General features: G+C 42.5%; 1 protein-coding gene across 1 annotated transcript in view; it reads left to right on the forward strand.

Annotated features, from left to right (window-relative positions):
- Window positions 1-3,592: 3,592 nt before the first annotated feature.
- The window catches only part of ST6GALNAC5 (ST6 N-acetylgalactosaminide alpha-2,6-sialyltransferase 5), a 68,247-nt gene continuing 55,340 nt past the window's right edge, over window positions 3,593-16,499 (forward strand). Inside the window, exons 1-2 of the mRNA XM_062581271.1 lie at window positions 3,593-3,658; window positions 4,199-4,417. Coding sequence (XP_062437255.1) covers window positions 3,593-3,658; window positions 4,199-4,417 — 285 coding nt within the window. The remainder of the gene's footprint in view (window positions 3,659-4,198; window positions 4,418-16,499) is intronic.

Genomic DNA, 16,499 nt, shown 5'->3' on the forward strand with positions numbered 1-16,499 from the left:
ATGGCAATGTATTAAAATGCTTTCAGCCCTCCTGCAGAGTAACACACAGAATTCACCCAGAGTTTAACTACTAGTATCACACCAGCTCGCTCTCTTTTTTGTAAAGGGTGGTAGGTAAGCAAAAACTTCATTTTCTTACTTTCTTTCAAAATGCACAGCTCTAAATCAGGAGGGAGGAACTGCCGCGGCCAAAGCAGTATTTGCTGGAGTCACAGAGGAATTAGCTGGTGTGTTCAGGGAAAGTGTCATGGCAAATGATGTAAGGGCATCAATGGGAATGTGAGCCATTGCCTCCATCCTAGCTTGCATTGAATGTTTTGGTTGCCATTTGCTGAGATACTGGCATAGATGAAGAGTGAGAGGCTCTTCATGCAAGTGCTCATTCCAAGCCAATGATAATGTGGAAAATATGTTCATAATTGTTCATAAGATACAGATCATGCTATGCTGTTACTTTATTAACTTCTTGAGAAATCACCCTTGAATAGTTTCTTTGAAAGGATATTTTATATCTATACATGGAAATCTTTGAAAGACAAGCTGGGTAAAAATGCATTACAAAAGGATAGTTATTTTCTTCATTCAGGCAGCTCAGGAAAAGATGCCGTTTGAGCAGTTTTATTTAAGAATCAATGAAAGAATTCTGTCACTCCAAATCTGGTGTCAGTTTTGAGAAGTTTGTTTCTATCTGCATCACTACTTTTTACATGGATTTCTCAGTCTACATGAATTTTTGTTTTATATCATTTGTGTTCTCCTGAAGATGCCACAAGCAGATTATTATCTCAGTGTGACTCTTGTCAGCCTGTAGCTGCCAGAAAGGTGCTAGTGAAGAGAGTAAATTGGGAGAGAGGACAATCCCTGTCCCCTACTAAGCAGAAGGAAATCTCTCTTTAGTCAGGCTTTACTCAAAAATTTAGCCACAGTTCTGCCACTTTTTCTGCTGGGCTACCAAGAACACCTGTACGTGTTGCAATCTGTTTTTACTTCTAAGCTCTGTAGGAAGAGAAATACCTGAACAATAATGCATGTAGGGCTGTGGAGAGTAGTACCAGTCTTTGTCTATGCTTTGCAGCTTTTTTGCAGCTTCAGATTGAGTGTCAAGAACATGGAGCAACATATCAGCCAAAAATGGCAAACAAAACTGTTAATGGTGTGCCTGCAATGCTTTGCGTATACAGGATTATGGCAGAATTTTAAACAGTTAGAAATCCAGTTAAGTATTCTTGGCATTATGGGGGGGGGTGGGGAGAAGTTGAAGCAGGAAGCCTAATCAACTTCAAGATGTTCTTTTTTGACTTGTTTCCTCATAAATGCTTATGAGCTCAGCCTATGTTCTTCTATGCCTTGCAAATCTAACTATTCTGTATACAGATGCATTCCTACATATACATGTAGACTCAAATATACACAGTTAAAATACACACCTCAATACACACCTCCAGATAGTTAGAACTATTAATTTATAGGAGCTTAAAATTAAATTAAATAGCTGGGCTGTTTTCAAGATGAGTTCTGAAGTTCCCATGCTTACACATTAAAAAAACTCCATAGGATTTACATTACATGTTTTTGTTTCATTGTGCATTTGACTGCCAAGTATAGTGTCTATGATCATCATAGCAATCTAATTAAATATCTAAGAAGCAGAGCTGGACGTTATTCAAGTCAAGCTCAGCATTAAATTAGAAAATTTAGTTCATCTCCTTTATCAGTAGATTTTTGAACCACGCTATTCTACCAGAACCCATAAGCTTAATGAATTTGGTCAGACATACTGTGTAACAGTTGTCTGAGATACAGCTGAGAGCCTAAATCATGAAAAATGATGCTTCAGTGTGGCATGGCAAAATATATTAGAAAGGCTTAGAGATCACAGAACTGGTAAGGCTGGAAGGGACCTCTGGAGATCATCTAGTCCAACCTCCCAAAGATTTCCTGGTGGTAGTTCCACTGGGGCTTGAACCCAGGACCTTCAGCATGTAAAGCAGATGTGATAACCACTTAGAAAGGTCAGTCACCAGCAACCTGCTTGCTGGTTGAGAAACAGTGCATGAGCTGCCTTTTGTAGTCTCTTGCAGGAACCCACAGATAATTTGCTTTCAAGGATTCATCAAGTTGGCCCTTGTTTCACTAATCTGAGTGTCAAGTGCAACCACATAATAAAGAAATGCCAAATCTTGATAAGATTCTTCATATATTGCTTCATTTGTCCTAACAACTGAAACCAAACCCACAAATTGAATAAATAGCTAGTGTGCATGCAATATGAACAATCTTTCAGGGAGTGATGAAGCGTGTTTGCTGTGCTGTCTACTGATGTAGCACACACTTTTGTTTCTTTAATACTTTTTCCTTTCTTAAAAGGCACTAAATCCTGCATGCTCTGCCATTGCTAGAGACGGCATTTGTTTCACTGTTAGTCTACCAATGAATTAGTAAAGTTGGAAAAAATGGATTTCAGTGGCAGTTCCAGCCACGCGAAAGCTGCTGTTGTGGCCATGGTTGAGTTAGCCTGCTGATCATTTTCTCTTTAATATAATCTTTAATGTTATATTGGTATAGGTTAGATGCAAGGCCATGTATTAGAACTATTACTTTCATGAGTAATTTCAAGAGAAATATGTTCATGATTAAGACACAGATTATTTTTAAATGCTATACTGTCATTTTAATAACTTCATAAAAAATCAAGCTTAAAATGGGTTGTTTTGAAGGGGCACATTTATAAATGTGAAATTCCCAGAGCAAGAAATCTGTGTAATTTAAGGTCCTTTATAAAGTTCTCACAGCTTGCACCATTAAAGAAGGAAACAAAAGACCTCAGAAGGCTGCTTGTGAAAGGAGAGTGGAAAAGATTCTGTTTTCAGCAATCAAAAAGATGACATGGGGAACAGCCGATGAGAAACTATATGTTTACTTAAAAAAAAAAAAAAAAAAAAAAAAAAAAAGCTAGCGTTTGTGAGAAGAAGGTTTTTTAACTGGTTGTGAGGGCTAGAGAGAGATTGCATGAGAGCGAGCCCGCAAGCGTTGCCAGCACCAAAGGAGTTGAAGGCATCGATTTGGTTTTGTGTTGTTTTGTTTTGCTTTTTGGTTTTGGTGTTTTCTTTTGTTTTTTGCCAGCATGGATTTAAACTGTTGCCTGAACGCTGCCAGCTTCAGGAAATCCAGCTAGCCGTGGGAGAATGACGGATTTTCCGCTAGGGGAAAGCAGAAGTCGTGTACCGCGAGGGCCGTGCCCCGGTGCTGCCGGCAGGACGGACGCCCGGGCCGGGTGAGGGGCGCCCGCCGGGGCCGGGGCCGGGGCCGGGGCCGGCGCGGCGCGGCGCCTCCCGGTGCCCGCGGTGCCCATCGCGCCGCCTCCGCCCGGCGGCGCCGAGCAGCGCGGCCGAGGGGGCGGCAGAAGTTAACTTCCACCTGCCCGGAGCCGCCGCTGCGCCGGCGGGAGGAGGCGGGCGCGGGGGCGGAGGCGGGCGGGGCAGCCGAGGACCCGGCTCTGGCGGGCTCCGAGGGTCCGGCCCGGTGTAATTCCCCCCTAATCTCTGGCGCGGCGGCGCTTCCCCGGCCGAGCCATGTCTGCGGCGCCCCCGCCATGCAGAGCCTAGCGGGGAGCGGGAGGGCTGGCGGCCGGGAGCCGCACAAGATGAAGACGCTGATGGTAAGCGCTTTGCTGGCAGCGACCATCCCGCTCCGGCGGCGGGAGGAGCGGCGCGGCGCCGGGCTGCCCCGGGCGGGCGGCCCCGGCCCTCCGCGGCCGGCTCCCCGGCTCCTCGGGCTTGCGCGGCGGGGACGGAGCCGCGGAGGCGCGGGGAGCCGAACTTTCCACCTGCTTGCTTTTATTCGTGTTGCTGACGGTCGGGGGGTGGTTGCGTTCGTGTGTGCGCGTTTCGAGGAGCGCGTAGCAAGCCGATCTGCCTAACGGGGCTGGAGGGAGCCCGCGGAGGGCAGCGCCGCCGGCCCCGGCGCTCGCTGAAGCGCCCGCACGGGCTGTGCGAGCGAGGGACGAAGGGTGGGAAGGAAGGAGCGCGGCGGGGGGAAGCGCAGGGACGCCGGCGGAGGCGCAGGGGGGCTCCCGGGGCAGGGGGGCTCCCCGTCCGGCCGCCGCACTTTGCCGCGTCCGCCGCGGCGTCAAACTTGCGGGGAGCGGCGCGGGCCCGCGGCGGGGGCGCCCGCTGAGCCGCCTCTCTCTGCCCCGCAGCGCCAGGGGCTGGCCGTGTGCTTGGCGCTCACCACCATGTGCACCAGCTTGTTGCTCATGTACGGCGGCATCGGCGGCCACCCGGAGCCGCGGCGGCGGCAGCAGCAGCAGCAGGTGGCGGCGGCGCCCAGCCGGGCGCCGGGAGGCGGCCAGCAGCGCCCGGCGCCCCCCGGCGGGACCGGCCTCCTGGAGGGCTACATCAGCGTCCTGGAGCACAAGGTGAGCCGCCGCCGGGCGGGGGACCCGGCCCCCCGCGCCCAGAGGGTGCCTCGCAGGAACCCCCCCCCGCTCCCTGCCACCATCCCGCCTCGGCGGGGTGGCGGCTTTCTCCTGCCTTGCCCCGTGAAGGATGGAGAGCGAAGCGTTTTGTTTCAGGCGTGATTGCTGGATTTACCCTACAAGGCTGGGTGAGAGCTTGTGGTGAGATTCAGGCAGGGTTAAAGAAGTTGCTTCAGCACCTGGAAGGGAAAGGTCAGTAGGCAGGTGTTTACCCTTAGCTCGTTTAGTCTTAGCAAGCCAAGAGCTGTGTTTGCTTCCTAGATGACCTTTTTATCCTCCTCCTGGAATAGAAGGTGTCAACCCTAGTCTCCACTCCAGAAATGTGGGGGCACCTCTCTAATGGTGAACAAACTGATGTCCCTCTCCTTGGCCCCAAAATCACCTGGCTGGATTGCCAGACCGTGATGCCCCTTTTTTTGGAGACTGGCAGACTAAATGTGGTTATCTCTCATAGGACAGGCTGTGATTTGAGGTGGACAACTTGGGAACATCCCTGCTGATGAGCTACCTGAGCTCCAGCAAGTTACATGGAAGGCAGGTTCCTCTGTCCTGGGTGATGTCCAGGTTCTTTTGTGTTTACCTGGAGGCTCCAAAGACCCCTCTCTACCAACCCCTCGGATAATGTTTTGTATGCACAGGTTTAATGGTAAAAATGGCGGGGGGGGGGGAGGGTAAGGAGGAGGCAAAGTGATGATTTTCGACTTCTTAGTGCTTTCACATCAAGACTGGCATCTTTCTGAAGGATACTCTGTAGTCAAACAAGTTTCTGGGCTGAGTTTAGAGGTACTGCTGACTTTGATATACAGTCGTTTTTATTGTTCCTTCTGGCTTTACTTTCTATGCAAGAGCTATCTCTAGTGCTCTTAACAGAGAAATAGCTCATGATGATCCCTTGTGGGTTTTATTTGCTGTCTTACACAGTTCTCCTAGAACTTTTCAAAGCTAATGGCTGTTGGCTATACAAAAGGCAAGTTTGGCCTTGGATTGCTACAGTGTGAGGTGTTCTTTTGTCCTTCTTTGACATGGCTGTAGTAATGAGATTTAGATATATATGAACATGATTTTTGTGAGCAGTAATGATAACTGGGAAAGCATCTACAGGTTTTTAAGGCCCTTTATGTGAGTAGTCATCTGACACTGGTAACCTCCTATGGTTTCTCCTGACTCCAAAGCTCCCCTCATTAGCAGAACACACTTAAAATCAGTATTTCTTGTTTGTTATTTTCCAAGGTGATTTTAATGTCTCTCTGTGTTTTGTAAAGACCTGCTCCTCTAGCTTTTTAATATTTTTTTATTATGGTCCAACCCCCACAGATGGTGTATTTCTGAATTTCATTGCACATAGCTCGTGCCTCACAGTAATAATCTGCTGAAACTTTAATAACTTTTTCATGTAACTTCTGTGGGTTAAAAGAAAGATAATGCGAGTCCCTGCTGCATTCCCAGCTTTGTCTTGTTTTAATGCACGAGAGATCATGCAGGGAGTTATGCCGCTGTGGTACTCCCAAACCAGTGAGGAGACTGTAGGGAGACAATGGAGGAGAAAAGAGTTCAGACTTGATGGTTAATAGTGTATTTATTTTAGTAATTTAACAGACCCATATAGTTAGCATGGATTTACAACCCCAGAATACGTAGGTTTCCTGCAGAATAAAAATTGGAGAACGTGAAAGATCACAGGCCTCAAGGCTTTGGAAGGTGAAGGGTGCAGGATCAGTGATGATGAGAGAAAAAGAGATGTTGCGAGAACTGGGAAATAAAGATTTTTTTGGAGAAAGTGTGTGTCAGGTGTGACACTGGAGACAGTATGGGAGACAGCTTGAATGGCAGCACATAAGTCCACTCTAAATGAGAGAAAATGAAGGAATGTGAGCAGTTTAAAGAATATTAGAACTGCAGGAGGAGAGCAAGATAAAATTGTATAGCTGTGAGGAGGACACGATATTTTAAGAGACAGAGAGCTCTGGAAGGAGATGAAAAACTCCTGTTGTATGAGCACATCAGGCTTGGAAAGGTAAGGGGGGAAATGACTTCAGCAGTGATGTGTCTTGTTTTGATGGCCCGGAGGTGGCAGTGTGAAATGACAATTAACGGTAGATTTTTCACTACGCGGGTTCCTTAATTTTCCAGAAAAAAATCTTGGTTTATCTGTAAAGCTGAATAAACTATGCAAAATCCATCCGTTAACTGCACTATTGGCAGTTAACTGTAGACTAAATATTGAACTCAGATCTAGGAGCTAAAACGTGTTCTTAACTTTAGACAGGTTTTATACTTCTGTATCCCATGCTTTGGCTTAGTATGAAAACCTAGTTTAATGTTTTTAGTGCTGTTCCTACTCTAATGTGTTTAATGTGAGTAAGAAAAAATTTCTAAATATATATGTATATATATATTTAGAAGTTATACGATAAGTGATAAAGTTATTAATGCAAAGTTACAAATATGAGTGTTACAAATATGAATGTTGGCACATACAGAAGTTATGTTGTATAGACATTTCAAGATGAAGCTTAACTATTGTCCACATTATTGAAATACCACACAGTACATCTATAGCTAATAGCAGTGCAACTCATTTAGTAGTGCTGGCTGATCATATATGGAGACTTTTTGCTGGAAAATCAAGGTACTTGGTTAAAGCATCAATGATTATAAAATATAGCTTGCAGTATTGTAATTACCAATTACTTCCCCCTTTTATTTTGCATTCAGTAAGAATTGTAGTTCCTTGTCCATCCTATCAAGATAAGCAGCTAATCTCTGAGAGTATGTAATATTTTTTCACTGGGTTGAAGAGTCTTTGTTCCAAAGTCTCTCAGCATTTGGTCAGATTTGTGGTGTTTTCTTAGTGTTTTGCCTCTATAGTTTTTGCAACCTCATTTTTTTCCTGAATCAGGCAGCAGAGATGAGAATCAATGTTCATAGCTTTAGCAGCCTTTCAGAGTTTAGCAGTGCAAACTTCATTTTTGTTGAACTGAACTCTATAGTTTAAAAAAAGAGGGGGGGGGGAAATTAGGCACTTGCTTCAGCGAGTTGTTCTTGCCATTTATCCTCACCATGTCCCAGGCCAACAGCAGTTAAAAATCATCAGCTGACACCTGAAATGGATGAATGGTATTATTTGTTCCCAGTACCCAGGTGTCTATAGCTGGCAATCGGCACAGAAAACATGGTTTGTTGATAGTTGCTGTTGAGAGGTCAAGGACTGAAGGGGAGCAGAGAAAGAGCAGCTCACCCCTGCTTCCAGGAGCCGCTGCTTTGTGCGGAGGCACGTGGGCAGAGCCGGCACTGCTTCGCTGTCCCATCTCCTCTGTGGTTAGGAAGGACGAGAGTCCCAGGCTGTAACATCTTTCATGAATTCTTTGAGTGTAATCCAGAAATTTGAGAGAACTTGTCACTGGCGTTGAGGTAAGCAGAATTATGCTCTTCTGCAGGGAGGCAAGGAGATAAAACTTTCTGTTGATTTATCACAGTGCTAGCAAGGAATTACAGTGCTAACATTTTTAAAGCAATTACGCATACAAATAGGAAGTTATTAATGAAAGCAGGAAACCTAGCGCTATTCCAAACCTTACAAGAAATAAATATTTAACCATTATATTACTATTCTGAAATGAGGTGAGACCATGTCTCTGGATACTTAAAAGATTTTTCATTCAGTATTGACTCAACAGTTGGTACTACAAATGAAATATGAGTTTATCATGTATGTAATAGAATAGTATTGCGAGCCATCAAAGATTTTATTTCTTAGAAAACACAGTAACATCAAAATCAGTCTTGCAGACAAATGTGTTTAGATCCACATTTAAACACCTTAAGAGAGCATTGAAACCAATGTGAGAACTTAAATAATCTCGATTTCTTAATAATATAAATTATCATATGCAAAGAAATCTTTGTGATCCCTTTAAATTAATGTGGATCAGAGAACAGTGTAGTTAATGAAGTGTTTGAGGAAGAATCATTCTGCAAATAGTCCTATAGCTCTCATAATCTCTGAGACCCAGGTGTTCACTCTGGGACAGAACTGTTTTTTCTAGGATAGTAACTTTTTTCCACTTAAAATGGTGAAATACTTTGCCATGTTTTAGCTCTCTCTCTAATTCTGTCAGATAGAAACAGTCTGGAATTTGACTTACTACCAAAGTAGTTAAACTGTTGCCGTTTTTGCTGTGAATGGTTTGTGGGGTCATTAATCCAAGCTTCGCAACTAGCTTCTGTGGAATGTAGAAATGGGAAAAAGAGTGACATTATTTTGAGGGTTTTGGTCTCTTTCAAATGATCGTTGAATCGTAAGGCGTCTTGGAGCAAAACGGCTTCTCTTGCCTGAGGTGGGCTGAACCCACCGAGCTGAAGCAAGCCGCGTGCCGTGGTTTCGTTACAGGTTGCTGTTAGCCCCCATGAAGTCCTCGCCTGTAAAGGAGCGAGCACAGACTTTACACTGCAATGCTTAGTGCACTGTGTGCTTTATCATACTACGGAGCTGATGGAGCCTTCATAATGTCAGAGATCCACAAGGGGGAGACTTTATTCTAGAATAACCTTGTCGGGGGACACTGCCATGGGCCGTAAATCTAAGCAAGGTGCGACTCCGAAAAGCCTCTTTCTTTTTCTGTGTTTTGCTAGTTGCTTCTTTTTCTTTGAGGTAGTACAGTTACTTTTTAATAAATGTAAGCTTACTAAATTAAAACCCTTGTAAAGCTGACAGTTTTAAAAAAAAGTAGGACTGTGACAACAGGAAAATGTAATTGGATACACATACACACTCTCTCCAGGGACAATTATATTTTACCAGATTTACCCAGTGTTTGAATAATGACTGTCTTGTGTTTTATATTTTCTTGCTTTTGAGCTACTGCAATAGTCTACTTTTTCAGCCTGATCCGTCATAATACTGAGTTCATTCATTTTGATGATTCTTGTCTAAAATTGTTAGCAGCCTCCACATGGGCTAGATGATAACACTTACTTTGCAATACAGAGGATGTGACAGTGATGGAAAATGATACCTTTTGCTGTTTTCCAGATTACTTGGCACCTCTGCAAAGGGCCAACAGTTCCCTACCTTGGCACTGTTTCCACTTACAGTATCTTGAAGTCTCTTGCATATTATTGGTAGTAGGTAGCTGTGCAGTTAGGCATTTATTTTATTCAGCTTTTTGAAAAGGGCCCTGTTCTGTATTTGGAGAAAAATTTTACAGAATTTTGATATCAGTGTGTGCTTGAGAGAGAACACTGATGTTAGCTACCAGAATAATAAAAAAGGATTGTATTTGACTGTTACCACTATTGCTTAGTTCTTTATAAAATAAGTGCCATTAGATGGAATCTGACTAATAGAGGTAGTGATTCCAGACAGAGGTCGGGACTTCTTGCTTAGAAGAATTGATTAGAAAGAGTGCAGGAGCCATTGAATATTCAAATATCCCTGAAATTGAAAGACATTTAATATGCATCTAATACGTGATGGTATTACATTAATTCATATAATGTGATACCTAAAAGCCTCCCCAAACACAACATGTTCTGATCATTTCCTGGTTTTTGAGACGATAAAGGAGAGTAATTTGTCATTGTTACTTTGAAAGCGGAGAGATGTTTTGCAGTTCATACCAGATGAAGATCTCATCTCATGGAACTTCTGACATTATCCAAACTTTTGAGGTAGCTTTACTGTTTCATTGAAACTGAAACAAAAAGAGATTATTTCTGATTATTTCCATTGTTAGACTCAATGACCACATTTATATTTCCAGCACATGCTGAAGTATATTACATTTGATAACCGTTTACATCTGCCGTAATGTATACTTTTTGCACACTGCATTTCTCTGAGCATTTTAGGCTATTTTCACCTTTCTGTAAATACAGGGTTTTTTTTGTTTGTTTTGTTTTTTATGGCTTTTAATCCTTGGTGGAAATAAGTCTGAACCAGATGAGGTTTTCACTGATAGTAAATGTAAATTTTGCTCACAATCGGTGGGTATTTCTCAGTGGAGTTCCTTAAGTTTTCCCTTTGTCCCTGTCCTGGGTTGTAGGTTGAAATTGAGTGTCACCTTAACTATGTGATATCTTCAGAACAAGAGAGTTCAGGAAGAGTTTCTTTGTGCCAGTGACCTTCTAGATTAGCTCAACCTGTTTTGCTCAGTAGTGCTTTGTATGCACATCCTTGATGCTGAGGTGGCATTGATACTGAACAACGCAGTGTATTAATTTAACTTCTAATTAGGGCAATTATGATCAAATCAGCAGTCGTTTGGTGCTGATATAAGCTGATGTGACAGCACAAAAGCTACTTTGAAGGTGAAATGAAGCATCATGCTGCTTCACCTCATGCCTAAGCAATCTCCATTAGTCATCACTGTTTTGCTCTGATAGTTAAAGCTAAGAGTGTTAAGACCAGGCTAACTACTGAAGTTTCCTCGCAGCTGAAAGAACAAATACTTTAAGTTCAGAAGCCTCTGTTAATTGATCTCCATTGTCACTCTTGAAAATATCAAAATATAGTCTAGAAGAGTCACGTGGGAAGAGAGGGGACAAACCAAAGCCTTAGGTTTATGCCTTTAGAGAGTCTCTTCGCAACCGAGTTGCAAAACACAAATGACAAAGCAGAGCCCTGAGGTGCCCCATAGAGGTGTCCCTTGATAGTGTTATTTGCAATATAGAGGTCTGCGCTGAGAAACATATGTGCCCATAGAGAACATACAATGTTTGAGCTGGAGTTAGCCAAAGCTGGCAATACTCTTAGTGCCCGGATTAAATTCAGGGAGGCAGTTTTCCCTGTATAATGTAAGAGAAGCACAATGTGTATATGAAGTACAGTAGTAAATACTGGATTCTTACAGGAACATTATTAGAAAACTTTGGGTTAAGATTGGGTTATTTTAAAATATGGAGAGGGCAAACAAATGTAATTACTAGGCATCACCTTTGAGTATTTTTTCACAGTGACAGTGCAGTGGTAGTGCGAAATGTTCATTCTCCAAGTGAAGAGAACAGTAATGGGTTTACATAGTATATGGGCAGCATAGATCTGTGTTTTTGGGGTTTTGTTTTTTTTTTTAATTTGGATTTAGTAGTCTAGACTGTTGTAAGTATCATAGAACGTGAATATATAAATGTGTTATTTGTCCTCAAATAAAACACTTTAAGACAGCATTCATTGCAGCTATAGAAAAATTTCTATCACAGAGTGGATGGCTTGGTAAGAATTAACCTGGAAAAAGAGGAAGAAGATGTTTTTAGTAAAAAGCACATTTGGAATATGCATTTTGTTCACCAAGGCTTCCAAGTACCATAGCAAATACTATATTTTTTAGTTCAGTATGTTACTTGCATCCTCAGATATTGTAATGATTATAATATTGTAGAAACAAAATTTCAGTAAAACTTATACTGTCAGACAGTGTTAAATTAGAGTATATCATGCCCTCAGCTATAGCAGGTCATAAGTATCCAGAGTAGATGTAATAACATTCAGCAGAGCATCGGTCCTGAGAGTTACCTCTAAGGAAAAGAAAACAGTGAAAGTTTGTGCAAATATACACCCACATCAAGCTTTGTGCACAGAAAAGTTAAAGGAGTATCGTTATGCTTAGAACTGTTCACTAAGAAATAGGCTTCTGGAGATCGCGTTCATCACCAAAGACATGCTGCTTACCCGTTTCCTTGCACAGGGTTAAAACCTCTTCTCCTAGTTTGAGGCACCAGGCAGTGTTTCGCTGGTAGTGACGTGAGTCGCGTTCAGGCTCGTTTCCTTCTCAGCTTTCTCGCCTGCATTGCGTTCTCTGTGGATGGACGTTTTTATTCTGTTTTATAGAAATTCACCCTTTGGACCTGTACAAAACATAAGCATCTGAGGAAACACATAATCAAGGCAACGGACAGGATGGCAGCACGTGATTATTGGGTGATAAAGTGTGACGCAGAGATCCCAAAGCTAGTGGAGACTGGGTCAGTAAGTCCATGCGGTGTAGTTTGAGCCAGGCTTGTTAGCTTCAGTTTGAAGCAGAAGAGTTGCACCATACCTGAGCAAATAAATCCTCACCTTTAGCAGCTGTGTTTCTTTCGGAGCTGACTGGCTCCGCAGTGCGCTTTCTGTGGCACTCAGGGGTTCGGGGTGGACTGAAGCTAGCTGGGGCGTAATGGGGCCACTGGCGTGCACAGGTGGGCCGTTCGTGGGCGTAGTGCCAGGGAGCTCCAGTGCATGAAACTGCATTTGAAACGCTAGCTGTTCTTCAAGTCTAACCATCCAGACTGTAGGCACTTTGTGTTTGCAAAGATTCAACCACAACAAAAATATGTTTTGTTCTTTTTTTTTCTTTTTTTTTTTTTTTTAAAAAAAAGAAAAAACAAAAAACTCCCCTGCAATTTCCAAGACTTGTTCATAGTCATTTCTGAGAAAGCTTTTGGCCAAATCCACAGAGGCACTGCTCCCCTGACCTCATCTTCCATCAGCCTCTGGCAGGTCTGGCGCAGTCTCATCCCTGATGGTTTTTTCAGAGTATAGAGGCTCACAGGCGGTACGCGCTGTTGTGCAACCTGTGCTGCCCCTTCCCCGCTCCACTGTGAGATAGCGTGTGGCATGTTTGGGTAAGTCCTTCAGACACTTGGCTGAATTTCATCCTGGGAGATTAGAATAATGACAAACATGCTCCTAAATTTTGTTGCTGTCCATTTTATTCCTAATGCTAATGTAAAAGCGTTAGTTTTACACAGCTCAGCATATTGGTTGGCTCTAAAATAGAAACATAAAATCTCAGAATATGGTCAGTGGTCTGCAGCAGCTGCCAGAGTGATGGAGAATTAATGCTGCCTGTCCTTCCTCAGCTCATCTGCCTGTGTATTTATAGGCAAACTCCCTTTACAAAAAATAAGGAAAAGAAAAAAGAAAAGAGTTTGTAATTTATTCAGATAATTTCTTTCTTAACATTTATATTCTTATAATTGTTACTATTGATGACTATCCAAAGTACCTTTTGCAAATTAAAAACCTATAGTAAAGTCACTGTTTCCATTTGTTCATCTACTTGTGTATTCCTTTTGTAGCACTGCTCCGGCTTTGTTTCTGTTTTTACTATCGGTTCATTTGCGTCATGACCATTACGAAGTCTAGGTCCATGTGGTCTAATACTGCTCACGCTATCCATGAGAACTACCTTGGACACGAATGGGACTATACATAATAACCGGCACTTCAGCAAGGGCTTCCCCCTCTTGCCGAGTGCCAGCTGACACGATGTCGAAGCATATGGCTGTGTGGGATTCTGCCAGCAGACGCGAGCGTGCTCTGCCCTCCCTCTGAGCCGCTTGGAGAGGCATCAGCTCTGCCCTGGCACCTCAGGGGTTGCAGTTCACGTGTTGCTAAGCCAGAACTAACAAGCTTGACTGAGAGAAGGGGTTTATTACCTTGGGTTCGGCACATTTAGCGCGGTTATGTAGCTTCCACCGTAGTTTTGTGTGTCCTACAGTCTGATGCATGAGCAGAGCTTGCTTGTGGCTGTGCGGAGCATGGTCAACATTTGTTTGCATCTATCTGAAAAAACTGCTTGTTGTATCCTAATGGTCTCCTAATGCTTTTTCAGGGGAGTGTTTTCAACCCTCTGCTGCACTACCGGGAATTTCCTACCTAATACGGTCAGAGAATGTGACTCCAGCCTGCAGACTTCTTGTGCAAGGGCGTGCTTTTCGGGTCTGAGGCAGGAGCGTTGCGTACGTCCCAGAACTCTTGTTGCATAAATTCTGGTCGTTAGAGCAGATTGCCAGATGTTTAGTAGACCTGTAAAAAGGCTGGTTTTCAGTATTTATCTTACACGGAACAGCCTGATATGATAGGTAACATTGTGGGTGAGGTTTTCAGAGTCAAAAACAACTAAAATTAGGCTTACAGAGTAGAAATCAGTCATCGAAGTCATCTACAAAACATACTGATTTTACTGGGCATGTTCTTATCGGAGGAAAAAATGCACATTGCTTTGCTTTAGAAACTCCTTTGAAAATTGGGCCAAATTTTTTTTATTTGTAATATGACTATTTCTATATATAATATGCTATTTCATTTGTAACATGTTTTCTGATCTTCTTAACCATGTTCGTTTTTTTGGAAATGTTGACTATTGCATCTTAATTTCAGTCAATGAAGAATTTTTGAAGATGATGGGGTGTTTACTAATAACTTCACAATGTAATTAATGTAAGATTGCTGAGCCTTAATATTCCTCTTCCCATATGTAATTATCATATTCATAAATTTAATTTTGACTTCTCTTTTAATTTTGCTTTGTGCCTCAGTAGTGGTGCGAAGGAGCAATGAGGCTGGTTATAGGTAGGCTGAATATTCTTTACCGGTAGAGGTGTTGGTGCATCCCTGACGGTTTAAGGGCACAAATGAGGTACTTTGTGCAGCTGGTAGACATGGAGCAGGGATATCAGGGCCAGGAGGGTATCTGTGGTATTGGTGTGTCTGATTTCTGCCAGCACAGTGATCCCTTTTGATCTGCAGCAATTTGTGCAATGCAAAGCAGCTTACAGAATATCTTAAATTATGCCTGTGGCCATTTTGGCCTGGAAAGCGAAGTGAAGCTCTAAAATCACCTTTTATTCCCAGCTGTGCCAATTTGAAACTCAGCACTGCTTATTACATGGCAGGGAGGGGAAGGATGGCGATTCCGGTCTCACGAAAGGCAGCGGTGCTGGAGTGGCTTGGGCTCCCGCAGGCGGCGCAGCCGCTGCTCGCTCCCCATCAGAGCTGTCACTGATGCCAGGATGGAAAAACACTGCTTGGATCTTTGCGTTACTTTGATTTGGGGAAAAAAAAAAAGAAAAAAAGAAAACAGAATATATCTGGACTCTCAACTAACAGCTTAACTGTATTAAGATTTTTGAGGTGCGAGTAAGACAGAGTCCTCCAGTACAAAATCTAGCTTATAAATCACTAAAATATTTTCTCCTTTGATTTTTTTAACACTGGCCACATATTTTTCAGATTGAATATAAATTTGAAGCAATTCACAAGACCTGGAAACCTGGTCTTCCAGGTTTCGTATTGATATGGGATACAGTAAAACTGCAGTGTTGGGAGCACCTAAGAAATGGAGCTTATGACAAAAATACTGTCAAAGCCCTAATGCCTATAGTGGTGCTTTTGGGCACATCTAGAATAAATTGATGGATGATGAGATGCATTGGTTTTAAAGTTTCTCAGAACTGATCTTTATTTTTCATAAGTATATCACTTCCTAGGGATATTTTTCAATGTGTTATGAAGATGACTTATATTTGTAGTGCATAATGTGGAAAAAAATTGCTTTAAGATGACAGTTAGTATCCTAACTTCTGAACTTTCAGGGGTGATGGTTAATTTGCACAGTCTGTAGCAAATGAGAAAAGATCAATTCCATTTAGAAGTGCAAGAGGTGGTATCAACCAAGGTCATGCTAAGTCCAAGGACAAACCATTATTTAAGTCCTCAAGACTTTTTAAAATCGATTTATATTTTAAATCGAGTATATTGCTCGCAGGAAGTACGTGAAAGCCTTGTGACTACAATCAGAGGTGAAAGCTAAGGGCACCTATAACAAAGCAGTGTGTAAGCCCGTTCAGCCAAAAAGGCCATTGCTTTTTGAGTGTAGATGATGATGGTGCTTTTTTTTTTTTTTTTTTTTTCCTTTTTTTAAATTAGAATTATGTTTTTCTGTATCAGTATGTGCAAAGCAGTGCGTCTTTTGAAATTCAAAATAAAAGTAATCTCTTAATCTAGTAAATTTCTGTTTTTCTTGGAAAACAAATAGATGTGTCAGTATTTTTTCATGTCCCGTACTTTACATCAGTAAAAATATTGAAAATTGTATTACACTTTTTATTAAAGTTGTGCTCCTACACAGTAATACTCATAAGACATTTTATACTGCCTTAAGGATTAAGCTAAGCTCCTTTGTCAAGCCTGCTGGTATGGCAGGACTGTTAATCTTTAACTGTCAGAGTCTGGTTAGATTCTTTAGACTGAGGCCATATCTAA

The sequence above is a fragment of the Rhea pennata genome, chromosome 8 (assembly GCF_028389875.1).
Source record: "Rhea pennata isolate bPtePen1 chromosome 8, bPtePen1.pri, whole genome shotgun sequence".
Lineage (NCBI taxonomy): Eukaryota > Metazoa > Chordata > Aves > Rheiformes > Rheidae > Rhea > Rhea pennata.